The sequence below is a fragment of the Microcaecilia unicolor genome, chromosome 2, assembly GCF_901765095.1.
Source record: "Microcaecilia unicolor chromosome 2, aMicUni1.1, whole genome shotgun sequence".
NCBI lineage: Eukaryota > Metazoa > Chordata > Amphibia > Gymnophiona > Siphonopidae > Microcaecilia > Microcaecilia unicolor.
Window position 1 is genome coordinate 213,525,364 of NC_044032.1, and position 25,600 is coordinate 213,550,963.

General features: G+C 43.4%; 1 protein-coding gene across 1 annotated transcript in view; it reads left to right on the forward strand.

The window, feature by feature from the left end:
- RASEF (RAS and EF-hand domain containing) overlaps positions 1–25,600 on the forward strand; it is a 257,435-nt gene that overhangs the window by 206,321 nt on the left and 25,514 nt on the right. The window contains exons 8-14 of the mRNA XM_030193700.1: positions 3,092–3,176; positions 8,174–8,265; positions 9,559–9,793; positions 15,943–16,089; positions 16,195–16,342; positions 18,160–18,241; positions 20,753–20,867. Coding sequence (XP_030049560.1) covers positions 3,092–3,176; positions 8,174–8,265; positions 9,559–9,793; positions 15,943–16,089; positions 16,195–16,342; positions 18,160–18,241; positions 20,753–20,867 — 904 coding nt within the window. The remainder of the gene's footprint in view (positions 1–3,091; positions 3,177–8,173; positions 8,266–9,558; positions 9,794–15,942; positions 16,090–16,194; positions 16,343–18,159; positions 18,242–20,752; positions 20,868–25,600) is intronic.

Below are 25,600 nucleotides of genomic sequence, written 5' to 3' on the forward strand. Positions count from 1 at the left end.
GGACTGGTACTGAGCTCCATGACTCCCCAAGGACCCTGTCTCACCAAATGCTTGACTCTCTGCCCTTTACACCTTCTTCCTCTCCTCTGAAATCCTTTGAACTGAGGGCTAATGTACCAGATAGGCAGCTCTCCTTCTCTCTCCTTCCAAGTGGCTGGGTACCTTGGGATAGGCAGTTTTGCTACTCCTGACTTGTTTCCTCTCTTCTAGTGAAAGGAATAGCTAGAGTGAAAGGTTTATTTCCTCCAAGCAGGAATACACTCTTCTCCAAAGCTGGATCTTTCAGGAATTGCTAGATATAATGAAATGACAGAAGCACCATCACAGGGACTTTTACTGTGTGACCTTCTCTACATGGAACTTAAAAAAAAACAACAACAAAACAAGAGGCAGGCTTTCTCTCCCTCCAGCTAACCTCAGTCTTAGAGACAGGACACTGACTTTCTCCTTCCAAGCTTGGAAGCCCTCCTGACAAAACTGGAAGCAGAACAGCAGGCTGCTTCCTCTGCTTTTCAACAGCTTCCACGGACCAGCGTATTCTCAGAGTGACGTGACCTGCATCCTTGGTACACAGCAAATGGTTCAGTCCCTTTAGTAAATTGTCAAGTTGTTTATGCTCTCTGCTGGAAAAGTGTGGACTTAGTAAAGTAGTCCATAGAACCCTTTACATATATAAACATATACTTGCATGTTTTATCAGAACTATACACTGACATTTAAACATATGTACTCTGAAGGAAATGAGGAAACCAAGAGTCCTATATTCTAAATGATGAATGCTGCTTTGGCTGGTGTGAATGTTAGCATAAATAATTGGCACACTTTAGACTGACCTACTTATTTGCAGCAATACATTATTCAGTTCTTTATGATCCAAGTGTCAGCTTGCTTTGAGCTATTCCTCCATATGCATTTGTAGGGCAGTAGTTTCATGGCACCTTCCCTCTTCCTTTTCAGTGGAACAAAAAAATAGTTTTACAGTTTGATTTCCGTGTACAGTATAAGGAGGAGCAATTGTCTAAAAAGGGACAGTAGAATCATAATCAGATTTATTTCTGTTAATAATTGCAGACGTAAAGGAGGTGCTTTTCAAACTTTGTAATCAGTGATCTCTTTTGGAAATTAAATACAAATTAGAATTAAAAAGAGAACCATTTATGGGTCCGCCCAGGCCCCCTTTTACCGTAGCGGTTAGGTCTTTGTTTTTTTACAAGAAATGACCATACGGCAAGTGAAGCTTGCCATGAGGCCATTTCGGGGGGGGGGGGGGGGGGGGAGCACTTACCACCCATTGAGGTGGCGTTAAGGGCTTCATTGCTAACCCAGCAGTAACTGGGTAGTGCACGGCACTGCCCGATTACCACCAGGTACACACCAGTGCTACAGAAATTGAAATATTTTTGCAGTGCCGGAAACGGCGTGCGCTGGAGGAGGGAACTACCATGTTAGGCTTACCACCGCTTCGTAAAAGGGTCCCTTAATTATTTAACTGCCAAATATTTTATATTTTTTCTCTCATACCCCTCACCGCCGTTGTCTTGACTTTCTTTCTTCACAACCTATTCTTGACCCACTCCAATCTGGTTTTCGCCCTCTTCACTCTACTGAAACTGCACTTACCAAAGTCTCTAATGACCTGCTACTGGCTAAATCCAGAGGTCTCTATTCTATCCTATTCTATCCTTATCCTTCTTGACCTATCTGCTGCTTTCGACACTGTTGACCACACTATACTCCTGGATACGCTGTCCTCGCTTGGATTCCAGGGCCCTGTTCTTTCCTGGTTCTCCTCTTACCTCTCACTTCGTTCTTTCAGTGTTCACTCTGGTGGATCCTCTTCAACTTCCATCCTGCTTTCTGTTGGTGTGCCTCAGGGTTCTGTCCTTGGACCCCTCCTTTTCTCCATCTATACCTCTTCCCTTGGTACCCTGATTTCATCCCATGGCTTTCAATACCATCTTTACGCTGATGACTCTCAGATCTACATCTCCACCCCTGAAATCTCAATGTCAATCCAGGACAAAATTTCAGCCTGCTTGTCCGACATTGCCGCTTGGATGTCTCAACGCCATCTAAAGCTAAACATGACCAAAACTGAACTTCTCATTTTTCCCCCTAAACCCACCTCTCCTCTTTCCCCCTTTCTCTATCTCTGTTAATGGCTCTCTCATCCTCCCTGTCTCCTCGGCTCGTAACCTTGGAGTCATCTTTGATTCCTCTCTCTCCTTCTCTGCACATATTCAACAGATCGCCAAAACCTGTCGTTTCTTTACCTACAACAATAGAAAAATTCGGCCTTTCCTTTCTGAATAATGCTACCAGAACCCTTATCCACACCCTCGTCACCTCTCGCTTGGACTATTGCAATTTACTTCTCACTGGCCTTCCGCTCAGCCATCTCTCTCCTCTCCAATCTGTCCAAAATTCTGCGGCATGACTTATTTTCTGCCAGAATCGTTATACCCACACTAGCCCACTCCTCAAGTCACTTCACTGGCTCCCTGTCCGATTCTGCATACAGTTTAAACTTCTCTTACTGACCTTTAAATGCATCCACTCTACAGCCCCCCATTACCTCTCCACTCTCATCTCTCCCTACGTTCCTCCCCGTGAACTCCGCTCACTGGACAAATCTGTCTTGTCATCCCCCTTCTCCACTGCTAACTCCAGGCTTAGTTCCTTTTCTCTTGCGGCACCTTATGCCTGGAATAGACTTCCTGGACCTATACGTCTAGCCCCATCTCTACCTATTTTCAAATCTATGCTGAAAACCCATCTTTTTACTGCTGCTTTTGGCTCCTAGCCACTACTCATTTGCCCTCCCCTTGTTCCTTCCTTCCTTCTCACCCAGTACTTCCCTCACCTGTAACTGTCTTGTCTGTCTGTATTATTTAGATTGTAAGCTTTATTGAGCAGGGACTGTCTCTTTGTGTCAGGTGTTCAGCGCTGCGTGCGTCTGGTAGCGCTATACAAATGCTAATAACAATAATATCAACAAAATTGCAGGTAATTGCCTGGAAAATATGTGAAAATAGCCAACAGTTTTTTTTCTCTTGATATATAATTGATTTTATCTCCTTTCGGACTCCAGAAAAGCAAACCGAAAGCTACATGACAGCAATGATGGCTTAAGGAGTGCTTTGGAAAACGGCCTGATGAAGTACAACAGGTCTTTGGTATGTATTATATTACATGTAACACAATAGCACCTTGATCTGTGAAAATTCTGACCACAGGGCTGGTATTCCAGAGTCCAGCTGCCATAGAGTGACATTAAGCAGCTGGAGCAGAGCATTAGAAAATTGATATTGCTGACCAACTAAATCTAGTCACCAACTTTCATGCGAAGGCTAGGTTTAGCTGCTCAAATTTTGTTCTGTTCCAGGCCCGGTTTATGTTGAAGAGGGCTTAGAAGACTAAAATTTTAGTGTTAAGTCAGGTGATTATCCCTCTACTTAAGATAGTCATTTGTCTTAATACGATGTTCTAGCCAGCTAGATGTAGGTGAATTTTCAGCCTCAGCCTAACAAATTGCTAAAAATACTTTTGAGTGGGCTTGTCACTCAGAGCAGAATGAGCATGTTTGAAAACATGGCAGTCCTTTTCACAACTGTTTGTAGTCCTCAAGAATGGAGTTCATATATACTGGCAGATTAATTTGTGGAAGCTTACATTGCCACTGTCCCTGAAGCCTTTACTTGTTTCCCCCTGTGTCTTTTTTTTTCTTCTTTTTTTGTGTATTTAGCAGTAAAAGGTGCTATACTGGGTCAGAACAATGATCCATCCAGCTTAGTATCCTGCTTCCAGCAGTGGCCAATCCAGGTCACAAGTCCATGGCAGAAACACAATTAGTAGCACCATTCCATGCTACCAATCCCAGGGCAAGCAGTGGCTTCCCCCATGTCCATCTCAATAACAGGCTATGAACTTCTCCTCCAGGAACTAGTTCAAACCTTTTTTTTAAACTGAGGTACACTAACCACTATTACCACATCCTCCGGCAATGAGTTCCAGAGCTTAACTATTCTTTGAAAAAATATTTCCTCCTATTTGTTTTAAAAGTATTCCCATGCAATTTCATTGAGTGTCCCTGGTCTTTGTATTTTTGAATGAGAGAAAAACTGATTCACCTCCACCCGTTCCATTCCACTTAGGATTTTGTACACCTCAATCATATCCCCCCTCAGCTGTTCCTTTTCCAAGCTGAAGAGCCCTAACCTCTTTAGCCTTTACTGCTATGGGAGTAGTTCCATCCCCTCTATCATTTTGGTCATTCTTCTTTGAACCATTTCTAATTCCACTATCCTGCTTATAATCGAACGAGAAAAACGCCCAAGTTCCGACCTAAATCGGGAGATGGATGTTTATCTCACAAAAACGAATAACACGGTATAATCGAAAGCCGAACTTGGACGTTTTCAACTGCACTCCATCGCGGAAGCGTACAAAGTTGACGGGGGCATGTCGGAGGCGTGGTGAAGGCGGGACTGGGGCATGGTTATCACCCGAACAGAGATGGGCGCCTTTCGCCGATAATGGAAAAAAAGTATGCGTTTGTAGCTAGAATTTAGGGCACTTTTTCTGGACCCTGTTTTTTCACGAATAAGGCCCCAAAAAGTGCCCTAAATGACCAGATTACCACCAGAGGGAATCGGGGATGACCTCCCCTGACTCCCCCAGTGGTCACTAACCCCCTCCCACCACAAAAAATGATGTTTCACAACTTTTTATTTTCACCCTCAAATGTCATACCCACCTCCCTGGCAGCAGTATGCAGGTCCCTGGAGCAGTTGTTAGGGGGTGCAGTGGACTTCAGGCAGGTGGACCCAGGCCCATCCCCCCCTACCTGTTACAATTGTGCTGCTTAATGCTTAGTCGTCCAACCCCCCCAAACCCACTGTACCCACATGTAGGTGCCCCCCTTCACCCCTTAGGGCTATAGTAATGGTGTAGACTTGTGGGTAGTGGGTTTTGAGGGGGATTTGGGGGGCTCAACACACAAGGGAAGGGTGCTATGCACCTGGGAGCTCTTTATCTTTTTTTTTTTGTTTTTGTAAAAGTGCCCCCTAGGGTGCCCGGTTGGTGTCCTGGCATGTGAGGGGGACCAGTGCACTACGAATCCTGGCCCCTCCCACGAAGAAATGCCTTGGATTTATTCGTTTTTGAGCTGGGCGCTTTCATTTTCCATTATCGCTGAAAAACAAAAACGCCCAGCTCACAAATTGTTGAATAACATATGGACGTCTATTTTTTCGAAAATACGGTTCGGTCCGCCCCTTCACGGACCCGTTCTCAGAGATAAACGCCCATGGAGATAGACGTTTTCGTTCGATTATGCCCCTCTATATCTCTTTTGAGATACGGAAACCAGAATTGAGCACAGTACTCGAAGTAAGGTTGCACCATGAAGTAATACAGAAGCATTATAATATTTTTGGTCTTATTTTGCATCTCTCTTCTAATAATTCCTAGCATCCTGTTCACTTTTTTTGGCCGCCACTACACACTGGGCAAAAGATTTCAGCTTGTTGTCTACAAAGACACTTAGGTCTTTTTCTTGATTGCTGACCCTGGCATTAGATAACTGTGATTCGGATTATTCTTCCCAATGTGTATCACACTGCTTTTGTCTCTATTAAATGTCATGTGCCACTTGGATGCCCAGTCTTCCAGTTTCCTAAGGTCTTCTTGCAATTCTTCACAATCAGTATGTGTTTTGACAACTTTGAATAGTTTTGTGTTATCCGCAAATTTAATCACCTCATTCGTCGTTCTGATTTCCAGATTATTTATAAATATGTTAAATAGCACTGGTCCCAGTATAGATCCCTGCGTCACTCCACTATTCACCCTCCTCCATTGATAAAAAGGACAATTTAACCCTACCCTCTGTTTTCTGTCCAATAACCAATTCCTAATCCACGACAGTACATTGCCTCCTATCTCATGATTCTTTAATTTTCTCAGGAGTCTTTCTTGAGGAACTTTGTCATAAGCTTTCTGAAAATCTAGATACACTACATCAACTGGCGCACCTTTAGCCACATGTTTATTTATGCCTTCAAAGAAATGAAGCAAATTGGTGAGGCATGTTCATAAAGATTCCACCCCACTATCCTTTTCGTGTGGAATATTTATTTTGTTTGACTCAATTCCCTCTTTAACATATAGCGCAACCCCCCCCCCCCCCCACCCTGCAATTCGATCCACTCTCTCATTGCAGTATAGTTTGTACCCTGCTAACACAGTGTCTTATTGATTGTTCTTATTCCACCAGGTCTCTGAAATGCCTGTATCTCTTCATTTAGCGCTGTATAAGCCAATTCTCCTATATTATTTCTAAGGCTTCTAGCATTTATATATAGACACTTCAAATTGTCTTTTTTTCCTTGCATCTACAGGCTGCTTTGAAGTTAATGGGATAATTTGTATCCTTTACTCTGTTCTTCCATTGAACACTCCTGGTTTTCTTTCAGCATTATTGAAACCTCTCTATCAGGATTTCCTAAAGATCCTGTTTTAATAGTATCCTTCAAGGATACTCCACACCGAATCATATGCTGCTGGGCAACTGTCGGCTTCCCCCTCCCCCATTTTAGTTTAAAACCTGCTCTATTTCCTTTTTAAGTGTTTGCGCCAGCAGTCTGGTTCCATTTTGGTTAAGGTGGAGCCCATCCTTTCGGAACAAGCTCTCTCTCCCTCAGAACGTTGCCCAGTTCTTAACAAATCTAAATCCCTCATCACTGCAGCATCATCTCAACCACACATTGAGACTCTGGATCTCTGCCTGTCTCTTGGGTCCTGCGTGTGGAACAGGGACCATTTCTGAAAATGCTACCCTGAAGGATTGATTTTAGCTTTCTACCTAGGAGCCTAAACCTGGCTTCCAGAATCTCCCTCCCACATTTTGCTATGTCATTGGTACGTACTCGTACCAAGGCAGCCGACTCCTCCCCAGCACTATCTCATACCAAGGCAGCCGACTCCTCCTCAGCACTATCTAAAATCCTATCTAGGTGATGCATGAGGTCCGCCATCTTTGCACCAGGCAGGCAAGTGACTAGATGATTCTCGCATCTACCAGCCACCCAGCTATCTACATACATACATAATCAAATCAGTAACTGTAACAGCTGTCCAAACCCTTTCCTCCTGGGCAGAAGCTCCTGGAGACACATCCTCAGTTTGAAAGGATATTGCAATCCCTGGTGGGATGGTCCTCGCTACAGGGTTACCTCCAACTTCACCAGGGTGGCACACTCCTTTTAGGAGACCACCCTCCTCCAAGGCAGCACATGGGCTGCCAGACTGGAGGTGGGACTTCTCTACAACATCCCTTTAGGCCTCCTCTGTGTACCTCTCTGTCTCCCTCAGCTCCTCCAAGTCTGTTAGTCTAGCATCTAGAGAACAGGCTTGTTCTCTGAGAGTTAGGAACTCTTTGCATCGAGTGCACATATATAACCTCTCACCAACTGGGAGATAATCATACATATGACACAATGCAAAAGACTGGATAGCACCCCTCACGCTGCTGGACTGCTGTCTGTATTTTATTATTATTATTATTATAGAGTTGTTTAATTAAAACGTCTTAAGGCACTAGAGATATTAGATGAATATAAAGATCCTTAAGATTATATAGTATAATGTGTAATTTGTTTAGTGTTTTCTTCTCAGAAACTAATGTAATTAAAACTCTAATAAAAACTCTCCTCTTTTTATCCTAATTAGAATAATTGACTATAAATGAAGAGTTGTGCTAGGGGTGGGTGGAAGATTGGGGGGGGGGGGGGGGTGGCAGTTAAGACTGAACTAGGCCCTGCTGTGCCTGCTAGAGGCTATGTGTTAATGCTGTGATACAAAGTTCAAATTTGAATCTAGGGGGTGTAAAGGGTATGGATACTAGTTGATAAAGTTTGCTTTTTTTTTTTTATTCTGCCTATCAATAACCTACAATTCCTCCTTTAAACCCCAATCTTTCCCAAAGCATAGAGCAAAGAAATACAAACTCCTAGCATTGCTTTTATCCACGTAGTTCAGATTTGCTGCATTTCTTTTATTTTTCTCTGATCATAACAAGCTAAAACTTTAGAAATGGAAATAAAGTACATAGAAATTAATGTTGCATACAGAAATGGAACAACACTTTAGACTTATATTGTATGTGTTGCAGCGGATAAACAACACATCACCAGGGAGTACAATTTCCATAAGCAGTCCCAAATTCAGCGGACGTCATTCTCCTCACTTCCCATCTTATGACAGGTAGGATTGGTTTATGTTTTTAATATACTCTATTGTGGTTGAAAACATGTGTGTTGGATTAATCTGGACTAACTGGGCTAATTAATTATAGTATTGCAATAATACTTCCTAATCATAGCAAAATTACTTCCTTCAAGGAGGGGATATCCCTTAGAATTGTCAGGTTCACCTTTCTAAAATAATCCTGTTTGTGAGGAAGTATCTGAACTATGTGGAAATGAGAATTAATGGTCAGACTTTAGGCTTCCTAAACTCTTCTCTCGAGAAATCTAAAAACAAACTGAAAATTATTTGCTTGTGCACTTCACTTATGTTTACTTTCAGTATACAAGCATAAAGTTACCCCATTTGTAAAAAGTTGTGCATTGACTAGAGCATATACGTTTAGGCACAATGAGGTGTGTGTTTGGGAGGCGGGGAGTTGCTGTTTATACCTGTTTATTATATATGAATATTTACACATGCTCCTGAGCAAGCATAAATGAGCAGCAGCTTCATTTTAGCTGAATTTTTGCACCTTCACTGGGAAAAAGTTTATAAAGACAAAAAGGTGCTTATTTCTCTCTTTACAATAGGCACTTTCCTGCCCTCTCAACCCAGTCAACCTGTTATAAAATTACTATCGCTGTTGATTCCCCAGGTGACTCGGACCCATCTTATGATAACTAGAAAGAGTGACTGTTTTTATTTGGCGCCATTCCTGTGGAATGCCCTTCCTTTGGCGGTCCATAGAGAACAATCATTAAGACGCTTCAAGCGATTGCTGAAGTATAATTATTTTATTTTTACTTTTGATGTGTCCTGTCCCTGGGGGTTGATGGAGTTTAAGCTCTGGGTAACTGATTTGATACAATGTATTTTTTTTTTTTGCTTGAGTGTATTTTGTGTTTTTTTTTCTCTCTGATTATTGTAGTTCCCTGTTGGTGTTTTATGTGATTTTAATATTGTACACCGCTGTGATCTTTTTTTTTGTAAAAAGCTAAATGGTATAGCAAATTTAATAAACTGTAACTGTACCCTTTTATTGTTTTGCACCGAAGCATAACCTTCAAACCCTTGAGCATGTTCTCTTTTTTTTTTTCAGGTCCTCAAATAATTAAATTGTTCTTTATGACCATTAAATATCTAATTAGGTCTCCTTATCTCAATAAGATAATATCTGATATGTTAACTACTATATGAAGGTTCAGGCTATAGCTAGTTACTGTTCTTTGCAATACTGATGAAATATTCTTTGGAGAATGGAACATAGATATTTAGGATGTACTAATATATATTTTCTTTTTTGGTCAGGTCTCCACGTTCTTCCTACATGGATGAGGATTATGATTCTCTAGCTTTGTGTGATCCTATGCAAAGAACAAATTGTGAGGTAGACAGTCTGCCAGAAAGCTGCATTGACAGTGGTTTGTCTACCTTAAGAGACTCGAATGAATATGATTCTGAAGTGGAGTACAAGCATCAAAGAATTTTTCAAAGGTCAAATTGTCCGCAAGAGAGCTTTGGTGGCGATGCTTCTGATACAGATGTAAGCTCTGAAGCTTAGTGGATTTTTAAAGAATGACTTTCATTTGGATACTGTGCTTACTCCTCAGTTGTGAAATTGATCTCTTCAAAAAGGTTAAAAAAAAAAAAAGATGCCGGGTGACCTGACATGTATTTGAAAAACAAATGGGGAGGGGGACCTCTAACTTATTTGGATTGGCTTTAGTTTTACATTCAAGGCACACAAACTGCAGTAAGAGTACAGGTGTGCAGAAAAAGATTTTGCACATTAATGCCAGAAAGATTAAGGCACGCTAAGGGTCAGATAATGTGTAAAAGGTTTTTCGTACACATCCTGCCAGACAGGTGCAATCAGTCAGGTTATGCCCCCTACCAGCAGGTGGAGGCAGAGGAAGACTTTGGACCTGTCTCGAATCCCTGGTATAGCAAGTGGTGCAGCAGAGCTACCCAGTCAATGTTTCTGTTCCTCCAGTAGGTGAGGAACAGTACAGTGTAATGCAGCAGGGGGATGTTGTAAAGGGTTTATTGAGAGCAGTGTGCTTCCCCTTATCAGGGCCACCAACCTGAGCAGGCCTGAATATATACCCTCTTCAACAGGGCCATTGGTTTCTTCCCTCTGCTGCTCTCCCCTAGGTAGGGTGATACTCTCAGGGCCATTAGCTGGGCTTCTCAGCAAGAGATACAATGAGTGCTGCAGTGCAGGGAGATTGTTTTCTCTGAAGTCCCCAATGGCAGACTGCAGATGCAAATGTGGGAGCTGTGGTGGCCTGCACCTGAGCAGCATGGCACACGTTATTGTCTACTGCAGTAATGGAGAGACAGGCTCACAGATCGCAATGGGGGGCCAGTGAGAGGTCAACACTGGGCTTCCTACTGTGCATGTGTGGTCTGCGGTTACAGAGGTGGAGCTGGGGGGCCTCCCATCCTCAAAGTGGAATGGATGAGAAGAAGCTCACTAGAGGAGAAATTGGGTTCTTATTTTTCTGAGACTTTTCCCCTCAAGTTCATTCAGATTATGCACCAAGCCTTTACCTCAATGCAAAAATCCTATTTGGATCAAGGGGTGGAAAGAAGAAGCCTTCGTCAGGATATTCAGCCTCTTCCTTGGACTCCAGATGGGCCTGATGGATCTAGGATGTCTTTCGCAACCTGAATAGAGTCTTTGAGCTTTCCAGGCAGTCTGAGGTAGAGCTGGGACTGAATTTGGGGGAAGAATCAATGGAGAAGACAGACGTGCACCCTCTGGAGGATGGGGATTCATTGGCAGACAGGTGTTCCAGAAACAAGAGCTTCTTAATGGGCATATGATCTCCACCTTGAAGATATCCGAGATAGCAGCTGAAAACAAGAAGAACAGCCCTATCCTAGAACATACATAGTAACATAGTAAATGATGGCAGAAAAAGACCTGCATGGTCCATCCAGTCTGCCTAACAAGACAAACTCATATGTGCTACTTTTTGTGTATACCCTACTTTGATTTGTACCTGTCCTCTTCAGGGCACAGACCGTATAAGTCTGCCCAGCACTATCCCCGCCTCCCGCCACCGGCTCTGCCACCCAATCTCGGCTAAGCTCCTTAGGATCCATTCCTTCTGAACAGGATTCCTTTATGTTTATCCCACGTGTGTTTGAATTCTGTTACCGTTTTCATTTCCACCACCTCCCACGGGAGGGCATTCCAAGCATCCACTACTCTCTCCGTGAAAAAATACTTCCTGACATTTTTCTTGAGTCTGCCTCCCTTCAATCTCATTTCATGTCCTCTCGTTCTACCGCCTTCGCACCTCCGGAAAAAGTTTGTTTGCGGATTAATACTTTTCAAATATTTGAACGTCTGTATCATATCACCCCTGTTTCTCCTTTTTTCCAGAGTATACATGTTCAGGTCATCAAGTCTCTCCTCATACGTCTTGTAACGCAAATCCCTTACCATTCTCATAGCTTTTCTTTGCACCGCTTCAATTCTTTTTACATCCTTCGCAAGGTACGGCCTCCAAAACTGAACACAATACTCTAGGTGGGGCCTCACCAACGACTTATACAGGGGCATCAACACCTCCTTTCTTCTGCTGGTCACACCTCTCTCTATACAGCCTAACAACCTTCTAGCTACGGCCACCGCCTTGTCACACTGTTTCGTCACCTTCAGATCCTCAGATACTATCACCCCAAGATCCCTCTCCCCGTCCGTACCTATCAGATTCTCCCCGCCTAACACATACATCTCCCAAGGGTTTCTATTCCCTAAGTGCATCACTTTGCATTTCTTCGCATTGAATTTTAATTGCCAAACCTTAGACCATTCTTCTAGCTTCCTCAGATCCTTTTTCATGTTTTCCACTCCCTCCCGGGTGTCCACTCTGTTGCAGATCTTAGTATCATCCGCAAATAGGCAAAATTTACCTTCTAACCCTTCGGCAATGTCACTCACAAATATAGTGAACAGAATCGGTCCCAGCACCGATCCCTGAGGCACACCACTACTCACCTTTCCCTCCTCCGAGCGAATTCCATTCACCACCACCCTCTGGCTTCTGTCCGTCAACCAGTTCCTAATCCAGTTCATCACTTCGAAGGCATCAGACATCCCCTAAATCCTTTCTACTCCACAGGGACATGTGAAGCATAATTGTGGCTGAATGGGGGAGGTAGCTGAGGGTTTGGTGTGGGCTGGCAGAGTGATTATGAGATTCTACCCCCTTTCTAAGGAGGAGTCACTGTTGACACAACCTATATTCATAGTGATGAGAAGGATTACCATTCACATCAAGTGAAAGGTGATTTGGCTGTCAAGGATGCCCAGGATTGGAAGGTGGAAACTTTCCTAAAGCAAGCCTTTAAGACTTCCTCTCTTGCCCTCCAGATGGCCAATCTGTGTGGTGGTATGTGGTCTCAGCACTTGTCACACAGTGAGGATGCAGAACGCTTAGAGATGGCTGCTGCCTTCCTTACATATTTTAATATATGATCTGATCTGAATGTCTTCTAAGGGACTGTGGCCATGGTGATGGCCAGAAGATGGCTGTGGTTATGTCACTGGGCAATGGATTCAGCATTCAAAGCCTTCTTGACTAGACTCCCATTTAGAGGGAGGTTCCTGTTTGAGGAAGAACTGAGGAAATTGGTGAAGCTGCTGGTGGAGACCAAACCCCAGTGGCTCCCAGAGGATCATAATAAGTCAACCAGGACCATTGTTTCCTGCCTGAAATTTGGGGAACAGAGGCGGCTTTCCTCATCAGGTACTCCAGATGCTCTTTGGCCCCAGCATTGGGTTTCACTCCTTTTGTACTTTAAAAAGCCCCAGGTTACCCTGGGCCTAAGTAAATGTGCTGTTTATATACCAAGGTATCCCTTCGCAGGTTTATAGCAGTTTACAAAAGATAAGTAAATTACAGAGCACAGGAAGAATCAGTGAGGAATGTTGGGCCGCCTTTGGAGGTGGCTTTGGGTTGTTGTCTCATGGGTTTCTACCAGGAATGGGCCTGATAACCACAGATCAGTGGGCGTACGCTTTGTAGCGCTTTATAAATGCTAAATAGTAGTAGTATTGAATGTGATTCAATAGGGTATGCCTTGATTCTAGCTTCCTGAATTCCCAATACCTCTTTGTAATCCCCCTGCAAGTTCAGAGGCTAAACAAAGGGTAGTATGGATTACCCTGGAAAGGCATGTGGTATTTGAGGCCATCATGTTGGTCCTGCAGGCCAATCTTGGCCAGGGCTATCATTTCATCTATTTTGTTGTTCCAAAAAATAAGGGTACCTTCCAGTCAGTCCTGGATTTTGAAGACCAATGCATGCCTCAGAATATTATGTTTCCATGTGCTTGTTGATGGCAGCTGTTCATCAAGGGAAATCCTTTCCTCCATGGACATCTCTGAGGTGTACATCAACTTTCTAATCGGACAGGAGTATCAGAGGTTCCTATGGTTTGCGGTGCTAGTGATGCACTTTTCAAGTTCCAGGCTCTACCCTTTGAGCTAGTGACAATGCCCTGAACCTTCTTCCAAGGTGATGGTGGCTGTGGCACTTTGAAAGGAAAGAGTTACTCACTCCCATACCTAGATGACTTGCTGATCAGGGCAAAATCAGAGGTGGAAGGTCTTTAGATGATGGCCCGAGTGGTAAAGATGCTTTAGTTCTTAGTCTGGGTTGTGATTATGGAAAGAGCAAGTTGAGATACTTCCAGCATCTAGAGACCTAGGAACATTGTTCAACACAGTGACTGGCAAAGTATATTTGACTCAGGAGAGATTCAACAAGATGGTGAATCAGATTCTGAGATTTCTGGTCTCCCCATGTTTGGTTAGCTTGGGAGTATCTATCCAGGTGATCAGCCGGATCCGAGGAGTTTGAGGCATGTGTTCCAATCCCTTATCATGTCTACTGCAACTTGAGGTGATGGTTGGTCAGAGAGCAGTTCTCCCATGGAATCAATTTGGAGCCCTAACCTCGGTCACGGTGGCTACAGACACCAGCCTATTGGGGGGGGGGGGGGGGGGGGGGGGGGGGGGGGGGGGGGGGGGGGGGGGGAGGGGGGCACTGTTGGAGTCCAGGTGGTCAATAAACAGAAGACCAGGGCAGTTCACTGTGTAATGTTGCAACAGCAGTAACCTATGTCAACAATCTTTAGGTAGCAAAAGAAGTGAATCTGCTAATGGCGTGGATTTGCTAATGGCTTAGACCAAGAACAATCTCAGGATTATCTCGGTGGCTCATGTAGCCAGCATACATAACTATCAGATGGACTTCCTCAGCTGAAACACCTTAGATCCAAGCAAATGGGAACTGAGCAACAAGATGTTTCAATTAACTGTGGACACATGGGGGGGGGGGGGGCGCCCTGTCATGGATCTAATGGCATCAGCCAGAAACCAGTGGGCTAGGCGCATTGGTTCAGCTGTGGCCTCTAGAGGGGGAGTCCTTTTTGTGTTTCCACTGTGGCCAGTGGTGGGGTATCTGTTATGGCGAGTGGAGTGCCAGCTGGCTCTGGAGATTCTCATAGTGCCAGCCTGGCCCAGTCAGGTGAGGTATGTGGATCTTTTAAGGCTTTTATGTGGCACCCTATTGAAACCTGCCTGTATGCAAAGGCCACCTGGGACTAGTAGCTATGGATGATCTGAGTCTCTTCTCCTTTGCGGCTTGTCCCTTGAGAAGTCCTGCTTGAGTGGAAAAGTGTTTTCTCCAACAGTGATACCAATGATGTTAAGGGAGTGCAAGCTGTCGTTGTCAGTGCCAGTAAGTGCATTGAAAGACTGCATGTGAATAGTGTATAGGAGTTCTGAGAAGTGTAGTTTGGGTAACGTGGGGACAAAGTTGGTAATGTCTGCACGTATCTTATAAAATGTTTATTAATTTTTAAGACCCCAATACCACCTTCCCATTTCAGAAGGAAGTCCAAAGCAGTGTACAGTCAATCAAGACAAATACATAATTGAAAAACGGCAAAAACAAAAAACAAGTTAATCAACCCCACCAACTGAATGACTACTTGCTCAAAACCTAAGGGCCATTACTAAAAGTGTTATGGAAATAAACAGGCCTTGGCCTTTCTACAATAGATCAAACAAATTTCTTGTACCTGCATGGCTGCCAGAAGTTTATTCCATAGGGAAGGTGGTATAACTGAAAAGATTTCTGGATCATATACCTGGTATTCCGTGCCACCTGCATAGAAGAGCATCAAACACTCTGCTTAGCTCATAATTAATCAATTTTTGCTTCAAATAATCAGTTCTGTTATTTATAAAGAACGTTAAATGCTAAAATCAATATTTTAAGCAGTGCACACTACACTACTGGAATTCAGCACAGTAAAGGAATTGGGGGGGGGGGGGGGGGGGGGTCAAAACTGGAATGCCATAAGAGCACCATCCCGAATAACCTGTACATTCACACATTTAGAGCAAGTTTAGGCACTGCTGAGACTAGTTTTGGGCCCCTATTTTTTAAAGGTACATAGGCACCTAGGTAGCATTTGTGTCTTTTTGCAACTTTGATACAGACAGCTGTTATAAAATATTTCTCTCTTCCCTCCCCTCCTACACCTGTTTTAGCTTTTGTTGTGCCTACTGTTTCATATGGTAATGGGTTTGTACATAATTGCTACATCTCATTATTTGATACCTTCTTTTGTACAGATTGAGTTAATAATATTGTTTGCCTCCAGGTTCCAGAAATCCGAGATGAAGAGTCATATGGGACAGACACCAGCAATACATTGTTAGAATGGAAGCCTTCACGACCAGTCAGCCGAAGCAGTTCTGGAGCCTCGGGGGCCTCTCAGCGAAAATGCATCTCTGCCCTCTCACCCCAGGTATCCAGCAGTCTATCTCAGTTGGGTTGTTTTTCCCTGGTGCTAGATTGCGTTAAATTGTTTCTTGGACTCGTTTTACTGAATATGCCACTTTCCACACTTCAGGCTGATGCAACAGACAGGGAGCTCAAGTATCCCAACACAGAGAAGGCATACAAGATCGTCCTTGCTGGGGATGCCGCAGTTGGAAAGTCAAGTTTTCTAATGAGGCTTTGTAAAAACGAATTTCGTGGAAACACCAGTGCTACACTGGGTATGTTGCCAATGCTGTCTCTCTCTCTCTCTCGCATGCGCTCTCTCTCTCTCTCGCTCTCTTTCTCTATATATATATATATTAGAAACGGATGCTGCATCATCCATCTGGATCTTCAAGTGTAGATGAGAAGTGAGGTACATGCTGACTTTATCATTTTTTTTTGTCATGAATTATTGAAATCTCTTCTATAAAATCCTTCTCTGATTATGGGAACTAGAACTCTAGACATATAGGGCCTTATTGATCACAGGGTTTTTTTTTTCCCAAGAGGCTTGACATCCATAGAGCTTTGTGGTAGTCACAGGTACTTTTTGTGTATGATATCCTCATTAAGTCCTCTGCTGTTGCATGTTTATACAGTTGTTTTTGGTTTTCACTTCTGTTGCCAAATCAGTTGGAATCACTTGGCCATTAGTATATGACTCGTGCCTCGGAACATACCCAAGACACACATTCCTAAATGACAGTCATCAGTTTTTGAATCATAACACCTGGCACAAGAGTCTAGAGGTGTAGTTATTGGAATGTTGTTTGAATAATGAGTCCTCAAGTCAAAGAGGATATTAAACTAAATGGAATTAAACTTGTCTTTTAGGTCCAGATGCACAAAGCTTACCTTGCTATTAACATTTGCTTTAGACTGGTTTTAGCCAGTCTAAAGCAAATGTTTACTTAGCTAGGAATGCACAAAGGGGTTTTCCGTGGTTCTAACGTCTGACAGTAGCAGCCACCGAGAACCCCATGCAAATGTATTACAATGAGCTGCATGAATGCAAACATTAATTTACTGTTGTCACTAAAATGTGGTATAAGGCTGTTCAGTCCCACGGTAAATTTACATGCGATAAAATAGATAAACAGAGTGCTGTTTTACACAGCTTAGTAACTGTCCCTATTTGAATCTAAGCAGTCACTCATCTGACAAAATTTTTAAAATGGAAATTTTTTCCAGAGGAGCAGCTGTGCTTAATACATTGGAAATGAAAGTGTAAGACTCTACAATTAAGGTTGGAAACTGCTTTCCTTTTCTCTTAGTAGCATTTGAAGAGTATACCTGGCGTTATTGGTAATGAACTCATTGCATTAGCCATAAACAACAAAGATGATGGTTTGTTTGAAACAAGCATGATCTGTCAAGTCTGAAACATCTGTTTTGAAATCTCAGATGTTTTCTTTTATTATTGGAATTTTTAGTGTTATAACAGAGCACAACTGGTTATTTCCGTAGCATTTTTGTCTTACTAGTAAGTTTAAAACCATAGAATGTAAGCACAGATTGGGACCCAGCAAGTTTGCCCAAATTATTTCAGATACGTGGCTGACCTCAGACTTAACTTTGTATCATAGCAGTTTCAGAATGAGTAAAATGCAGGTTTATAAACTGGGTAAAAATGTTATATGCTGGTAGCTCAGTACTGGAATATCTATGCGTGTCTATATCTGTTACTGTTATTGAAATGGAGCAGAAATGTCGTTTTGGTCATTATGGCCTTGGTAAATGGACCTGAAATTCATTCTCTCATTTTGACTCCTATTCAGCAGTACATATAATAGCTCTGTACTTAAGCAGATGTAAGAATAAGTTAGTTCTGAATGGAACAATTTTATTGGTTAATTAAGTTCTTAAACAACCTTGAATGCACCTAAGTAATCATGTTTGTATTGTTTACTGGAGCTGATTACTATAGTTGTCTTCTGACAGAAATTAGTCAACCATTCATTTACTCAACTATATTCCTTGTTTTTCTTTCATCATAAATAGTAGCATTACAGGAAACGCAAATGTTGACACTATTATTATTACTTTAATAAAGGTGTTGATTTTCAAATGAAGACGTTGGTTGTTGATGGGGAGCCTACAGTTCTACAACTATGGGATACGGCAGGCCAAGAAAGGTGAAGATAAATTCATAAATATTAAACCTCACTCTATATTTGAATCATCCTGGGGACATTGATAGATACAGGAAGTATAAGAAATCCCCATGTCCTTCAGAAACTGCCATCTCTTTATACAGTTATAAAGTTTTTATTCACAATTATCACTTTATTTTATTTTGTACTTCTGTGGGCCATTACATGATTTCATTGTACATTGCTTTGGAGGAGCATGGCATCCTTACATCAAGTACTCAGGCCACTAGGATAACAGTGATATGCGCTGATCAGCAGCTTCTCAGAGAATTTTGCAGTAAGAATGAACTTCATTAAACAGATCTGAGACTGGCTAGATGGCTCAGTGCTTAGTACCATACAGAAATCCTATATTTATTATACTCTTTATACTCAACTTCCAGAAAATATACCAGTATCCTTACCCCACCACCTTCTGTATGTGTTCATAACAAAAGGTATGCTTTGAATATTTTCGGAACATGGGTGTAACCAGACCTTGCGGTGGGTGGGGGGCACATTTTGGTCTGCCGCCCTGTCACTCCCCACCCACTGCCGCAGCAAATACCTTGGCTGGTGGGGGTCCCCAACCCCCGCCAGCTAAACCCTTGTCCAGCGCCGGTCTTTGGCACCGCCATGTTGCCTGCCCTGCTCTGTCTTCCCCTCACGTCCTGTGTGCTCCTTTTAGTGAAATTGAGCATGCTCAGTTTCACTAAAAGGAGCGTGCTGGATGTTTGGGGAACACAGAGCAGGGCAGGCAACGCAGCAGTGCCGGAGACCGGTGCTGGACAAGGCTTCAGCTGGCGGGGGTTGGGGACCCCTGCTAGCAAAACCAGGGGCCCAGAGGAAATTTGGGGGGCCCAGGCCCCCATGGCCCCACGTAGCTATGCCACTGTTTCAGAATGTTCCTAAGTTTGCATTCAACATGAAAAAACTTATAACCAACACTTGCAGTTTGTGTTTTTGCTCTGTAGGCAGGTATATAAATTGTAAATATTCTGAATATTTTAATCCTGGTGACTGCCCTGAATGCAGATAAAGATGTTGGAAAATAATAAAATTAAATTGAATTTGATTGGCAATAAGGATGTAAGTAGATGGTACTTTGCATGCATCTACTACTACTACGCTTGTTACTAAACAAGAGTTAATCACATCTGTTGTGTTTTCAACAGTTATTAAAGAAATCCATTTTTTGTGTAGTGAGAGAGGGCACTAAACCTACTTAGAATTTTTACTGACTACCTAATTAAGAAATCTAAGTGGAACTTAATGTTGGCCACTTCTACTCTAAGGGCCAGATGCACTAAAGTTGTCGGAAGAGCCCTTCCCTTACCGATTCCATAGCGAATTGGTAGGGAACAGCCATGCATCAAGGGAATGGAATGCAAATGAGCTGCATGTTGTAGCTCACTTGCATTCTCTATTCACTTGGAAAACAGTCGGCCGGTGCTCGATTATGCCCCTCCTCCAGGTCTCTCTCAGCTTATCCCAGCATGTTTAGCTGTCACTGGTGTCAGCTAAACGCTCTATGATTGGCTGAGAGGCCGTGGGTGCGACGTTCTTTTTTTGTTGTTGTTGTTTTGAGTGAAGGACGTCCATAAAGGACGTCACTGACGAGCACTTGGACGAGGTGGACGTCTTCCTGCAGTTTTTGTGATGGGCATCCTTGGACGTGTTTTACTTTCCTTTTGGACGTCCCTCCCTCCCGGTCTCTCTCAGCGAATCACATTGCGTTTAGCTGATACTGATAACAGCTAAACGTGCTGTGATTGGCTGAGAGAGACCTGGAGGGTGGGACGTCCAAAAAGGTTTGATTTGGACATCCTCGCACGTCCCGATCCTATGGGTGTGGGGGTGGGGGGGTGGGTGCGAGCTCAAAACAACCTTGCAGGGGCTGTTGAGACAACTGTGGTTCTGGTCAGTTCAGGCAGGTAAGAAAAAACATGTCCAAAAAGGACGCCCATCACAAAAGCTGCAGGAAGACATCCATCTCATGCAAGTGCTCGTCAGGGACATCCTTTTTTTGTTGTTGAGTGAAGGGCGTCCATAAAGGACGTCCCTGACGAGTGCTTGGACGTTTCCCCCCCCCCCCCCCCCCCCCCCCCCCCCCGATTTTTTTTATATTTTAAATTTAATTTTATAGAAGTCTTTAGAGGTGAAAAAATCCCGGGCAGACCTCTCGTTAGGTTTTCCACGGTAAGGAAAACGGTAGTGCATTTCATTATAATAGCCTTGCAACGGTAGTGCAGCTCATTATAATAGCCTTTGGATCATTTGCATTCCGTTTTCATTAGCTGCTACTGTGACAGGAAAATGCCCTTTTCTGCATGGTACTGTTTACTACTTGCTCGTTGAACTGGCTTGAACCAGTTTAAAACCGACGTTAATGACTTGGTTTTTTTTAGTGCATCTACCCTTAAGTCTGAACAGCAAACAGAAGTGTCACACTTTGCTATAATTAGTTTAATCAAACAATTTTGCTTCTCTCCTACCCTCCCCCCTTCCCTCAAGATTTCGAAGTATTGCAAAGTCATACTTTAGGAGAGCTGATGGCGTCTTGTTGCTTTATGATGTATCATGTGAGAAGAGCTTTCTAAATGTACGGGAATGGATAGATACGATTGAGGTAAGGACTTAAATTCTGGAAATAAAACCACAGATGGAACATGCTCTCTGAAGTCTGACTTTTTGATTCAGATTTTTTTCAGGTTGACTCTATAAACACACGGATTATTCAGTGGCACTTATCTGGTGAGCAGTTCCTAGGTTGGCCAGGGATGATACTGAGGTTGTTGTGGAGGCAGAGTTCATAGGCCCTAAATGGGAAAGAGGAGTCATAGTCATCCTTAAATGTAGCATCTGATGGCCAGATTAGCTCATGATACTGGATTCCAGCCTCAGGACTGTTGTCGCAGTTACCAAGCTAGAAATAATAGGTGGGTGTAATAAAATAGAGGAGAAAATTACCTGGTAGTTATAAATGAAGGTTTATGGGATCAGAATCCCAGCAGTAATTCCGATTCAGTAGGCCAAAAAGAGCACAAGCTACATCTCCTATGTCCTTTCTTCCTGCCTGCTATCCTGCAAATTCTTCACCACTAAGAATTTTGTGCTTGTCCCGTTCTTCCTTGAACTTTTATATTTGCTGTATTGAGAGGCTTTCCCATGCAATCTCTGCCTTTACCCTGTTCAGTCATTATGTCCTTTTCTACAGAATAATGTTTGCCTCTACTCATCAGGTATACCTTTGAAGCACTTGAATGTTTCTGTCATATTTCTTCTTTCTCCTTTCCTGCAATGTATACATTTTGAGGTTGTTAAACATGATTTTGTAGAGGTTATAGTAGTTCTTTTAAACAAAGAAACAATTCCAAATGCTTTTCCAAAGTTAAAAGTAAAGTAGGATTTGGTGTCTATTTTAAAACAATAACGTGCATTTAAAATGTTAGCTTATTTTAAAGTAGAAATTCAACTGGGATATACTTCAGTTGGTGTGCAGGGCTCTCTTCAAGCTCCGAGAAGCGTTTTTGAAGTTCCTCTGATCAAGCACGTGTGCTGCTGCTGTTGGTTGCAGCTATGGCTGATGTTAAGGGGGAGGGTTGCAACCAGGACAACTTCCTGGACCCCCATGTTAGAGGGGACCCTAACCCTTCCCAAAAGAGAACATAGCCAGCTAATGAGCTTTGATGTTCCTCCTTAAGTGTCTGCCCTGGGCCCCTGCATCTCTAATACTGACCCTGGTTGCTGCACTCCTCCTGAATAGCCAAAAAAAAAACCTCTAACTGGTAGAGACCACTCAAATTTATCCAAGCATGTTCTGTTCCATCAAGCCCTTTTCTCTGGGACTACCTCAATTGTCCTCCATTTCTTCTGCTGATCTGGCCTCTGTGCAGCTCCCCATGGTCACAGTACAGGTACTGCCAGTAGAGTCCAGCGGCCCCAAGAAGAACACTGCCTGAAACGATACTAATTTTATACTGGTGGAGCAGTGTAAGATTGGCGTAACTCCTCCTTTCCCTAAGAGATCCCATGTACCTGTCCTGTGCTTTCTTAAATTCAGACACAGTCCTTGTCTTCACGATCTCTACCGGAAGACCATTCCATGCATCCACCACCCTTTCCATGAAAGAGTTTTCTTATATTACTCCTGAACCTGTTTCCTCTTAACTTCATCCTATATCCTCTCATTCCAGAGCTTTCCTTCTTTTGAAAAAGGCTCACCTCTTGTACATTAATGCCACTGAGGTATTTAAATGTGTCTATCGTATCCCCTCTCTCCTGCCTCTCTTCCAGTGTATACATGTTGAGGTTCATAAGCCTGTCTCTATATGTTTTATGACAGAGACCATCAACCAATTTTGTAACCACCTCTGGACCAACTCCATCCAGTTTATATCTTTCTGTAGGTGTGGTCTCCAGAATTGCACAAGTACTCTAAATGGGGCCTCACCAGAAACTTATACAAGGACACTATCACTTCTTTTTTTCCTGCTGGTCATCCCTCTCCTTATGCATCCGAGCATCCTTCGGGCTTTGACCATTGCCTTTTTTACCTGCTTGGCCACCTTAAGATCATCAGATACAATCACTCCCAAGTCTCGCTCTTCTTTCGTACACATAAGTACTTCACCCCAGGGGCGTATCTGCGTGGGGCCACAGGGGCCTGGGCCCCTGCAGATTTTTCCCTGGACCCCCCCCCCCACCGCCATCAACCCTCCACCGCTGTCGCCATCACCAGCCTTTGCTGGCGGGGGACCCCAACCCCTCCTGTCCGCTTCCTCCTGCCGCTGCCTTTAAAAATATTCCTTCAGCTGGCGGAGGACCCCAACCCCCGCCAGCCGAGCCGAGGTCTTTGAAGTTCTTCTTCGTCCTCATGCTGTTCAAAGCTGCATCCAGTTTCGAAGTCTGACGTCACAGCACATTGTACGAGCAGGAGACGTCCTGCACGTACAATGTGCTGCGTCGTCAGACTCCGAAACTGGATGCAGCTTTGAACAGCATGAGGACGAAGAAGAACTTCAAAGACCTCGGCTCGGCTGGCGGGGGTTGGGGTCCCCGCCAACTGAAAGAATATTTTTAAAGGCAGCAGCAGGAGGAAGCGGACCTCGGCTGGCGGGGGTTGGGTCCCCCGCCAGCAAAGGTTGGTGATGGCAGCGGGGGGGGGGGGGGGCTATAATGTGCCCCCTCATTCTGGCTCTGGCCCCCCCCCTACCGCCGCAGTTCAGGTATGCCTCTGCTTCACCCCCTATACTTTATCATTCCCTTGGATTTGTGAAACCCACGTGCATGACCTTGCATTTTTTAGCATTAAATCTTAATTGCCAATTATTGGGCCAAGCTTTGCTACTTCCTCATGCTATCCATACCCTCTGGGATGTCCACCCTATTATTGAGTTTGGTATCATCAGCAAAGAGACAAACCTTACTAAACAGTCCTTCTGCAATATCATTCTCAAAGTTGTTAAGAAGAGCCGGCCCAAGGACTGATCCTGTGGTACACAGGGCTTTTTTTGAGAGGGTACTTGGGGGTACTGAGTACCGGCACCTTTTCCACTGTCTGCTAAAATTGACCCATGGATCCCAAGTTTTAATGAAAGAGCTCAGGCTCTACACACCAATTCTGCCTTGCCATAGGTTCCGTGACTGATTGCAGGAGGCCTGGCTATTGTGGGGTGGGTCCCTCAGTAATCACCCCACCCCTGAAGGGGTGGCCTGGCATTTGAGTACCGGCACCTTTTTTGCTAGAAAAAACACGCTGGTGGTACACTACTGATAACATCCTTTTCCTTGGAGCAATCTCCATTTACCACTACCCTCTATCTCCTTCTATTTAACCAGTTTTTAACCCAGTCACACAGTTTAGGTCCCATACCGAAGGTACTCAGTTTATTTATCAGTCGCCTGTGTGGAACTGTGTCAGAGCCTTTGCTAAAATCCAAGTACACCACATCTAGCGTCCCTCCCACGTCCAGCTGTTTGGTCACCCACTCAAAGGAATCAATCGGATTTGTCGCTTTGTCTATTTTTAGTTTAACTAGCTCCTCACGAGCAGTCTTCTGAGAAATGATCCTGGTCTACCACACATCTATACCCATTAGCATTTATTTTCTGTGGTCCTATCCCTGGCCTTTCATCCGTGAACACAGAACAGAAATAATTGTTAAGCAGTTTAGCTTTATCCTTATAAGCTTCTACCTATTCCTCCCCCTCTCCCTTGAGCCTTACAAAGCTATTATGGCACATCCTCCTATCACTTACATATCTAAATAATGTTTGTCTCCCAATTTTACCATATCAGCTATCTTTTTCTTCCATTTGCATCTTTGCTTTCCTGACAACTTTTCCAGCTACTCTTAGCTTTTCCAGATATTTTTGCCTCTTTCTGAGTGTCTTGTAATTTGTGAAGGCTAACATTTTTCCTTTACCTTTTCAACTTCTACAGTGACGGCCTTTTCCTCTTACTTTTATGTGCTTTTCTAATGTGAAGGTTTATTGTTTTTACAATAAGTTCTTTCAGTTTTGCCCACTGATGTTCTGCTTTCTTCAGCTGTTCCCATCCAGTTAACTGTTCCTTGAGAAATTCTGCCGTCTTGGCAAAGTTAGTTCTTTTGAAGTCTATGACCTGCAATCTTGAATAAACCCTCTCCTCCTGTGTTGTAATATTGAGCCATACCATTTGGTGATCACTAGATGCCAAATGATCTACCACTATAACATCAGAAACACTCTTCCTGTTTGTAAGCACCAGGTCTAGAATAGCTCCATCTTGCGTGGGTTCTGTTATCCATTGCTGGAACAATTCTTCCTGTAGAGAATCCAAGACCCTCTTGCTTCTAGACAACCCCGCAGTAGGGATGCTCCAGGCAATGTCCATCATATTAAAATCACCTTTCCTAGCTATCTTGTGAATGTCTTCAATTATTCATTTCTTCTGACTGTGAAGGAGGCCTACATATCACACCAATGTAAATACATTTTCCATTCCCTCTTACCAGTTTAACTCACAGTGCTTTTTCCTTACCCCATATGTCCTGCAGTTCTGTCACTTTAATCAGTATAAAACATGAAGTTGCTTGCCTGCAAAGTTAGTACCTACCAATTATGGGGTTTAACATTGAAAGCAGGGGAATACGGCTATAACAGATTCAGATGTTGCTTGATGGATCCAGTGTGTAGAGTTCTCTTCAAGCTCAGATAATCCTTTCTGAGGTTCCTCTGATCAAGTGTGGGGTATTCTTATGCTAGGCAATACTCCCCTCCTCCTTAGTCAATGTTTTCTGTAGCTTAGGTATCAGCGAGCTGTTCCTTCCTAAGGGAACAAGAGGAGGGGTAATGGGAAAATGTGGCAGCATTCCTCTG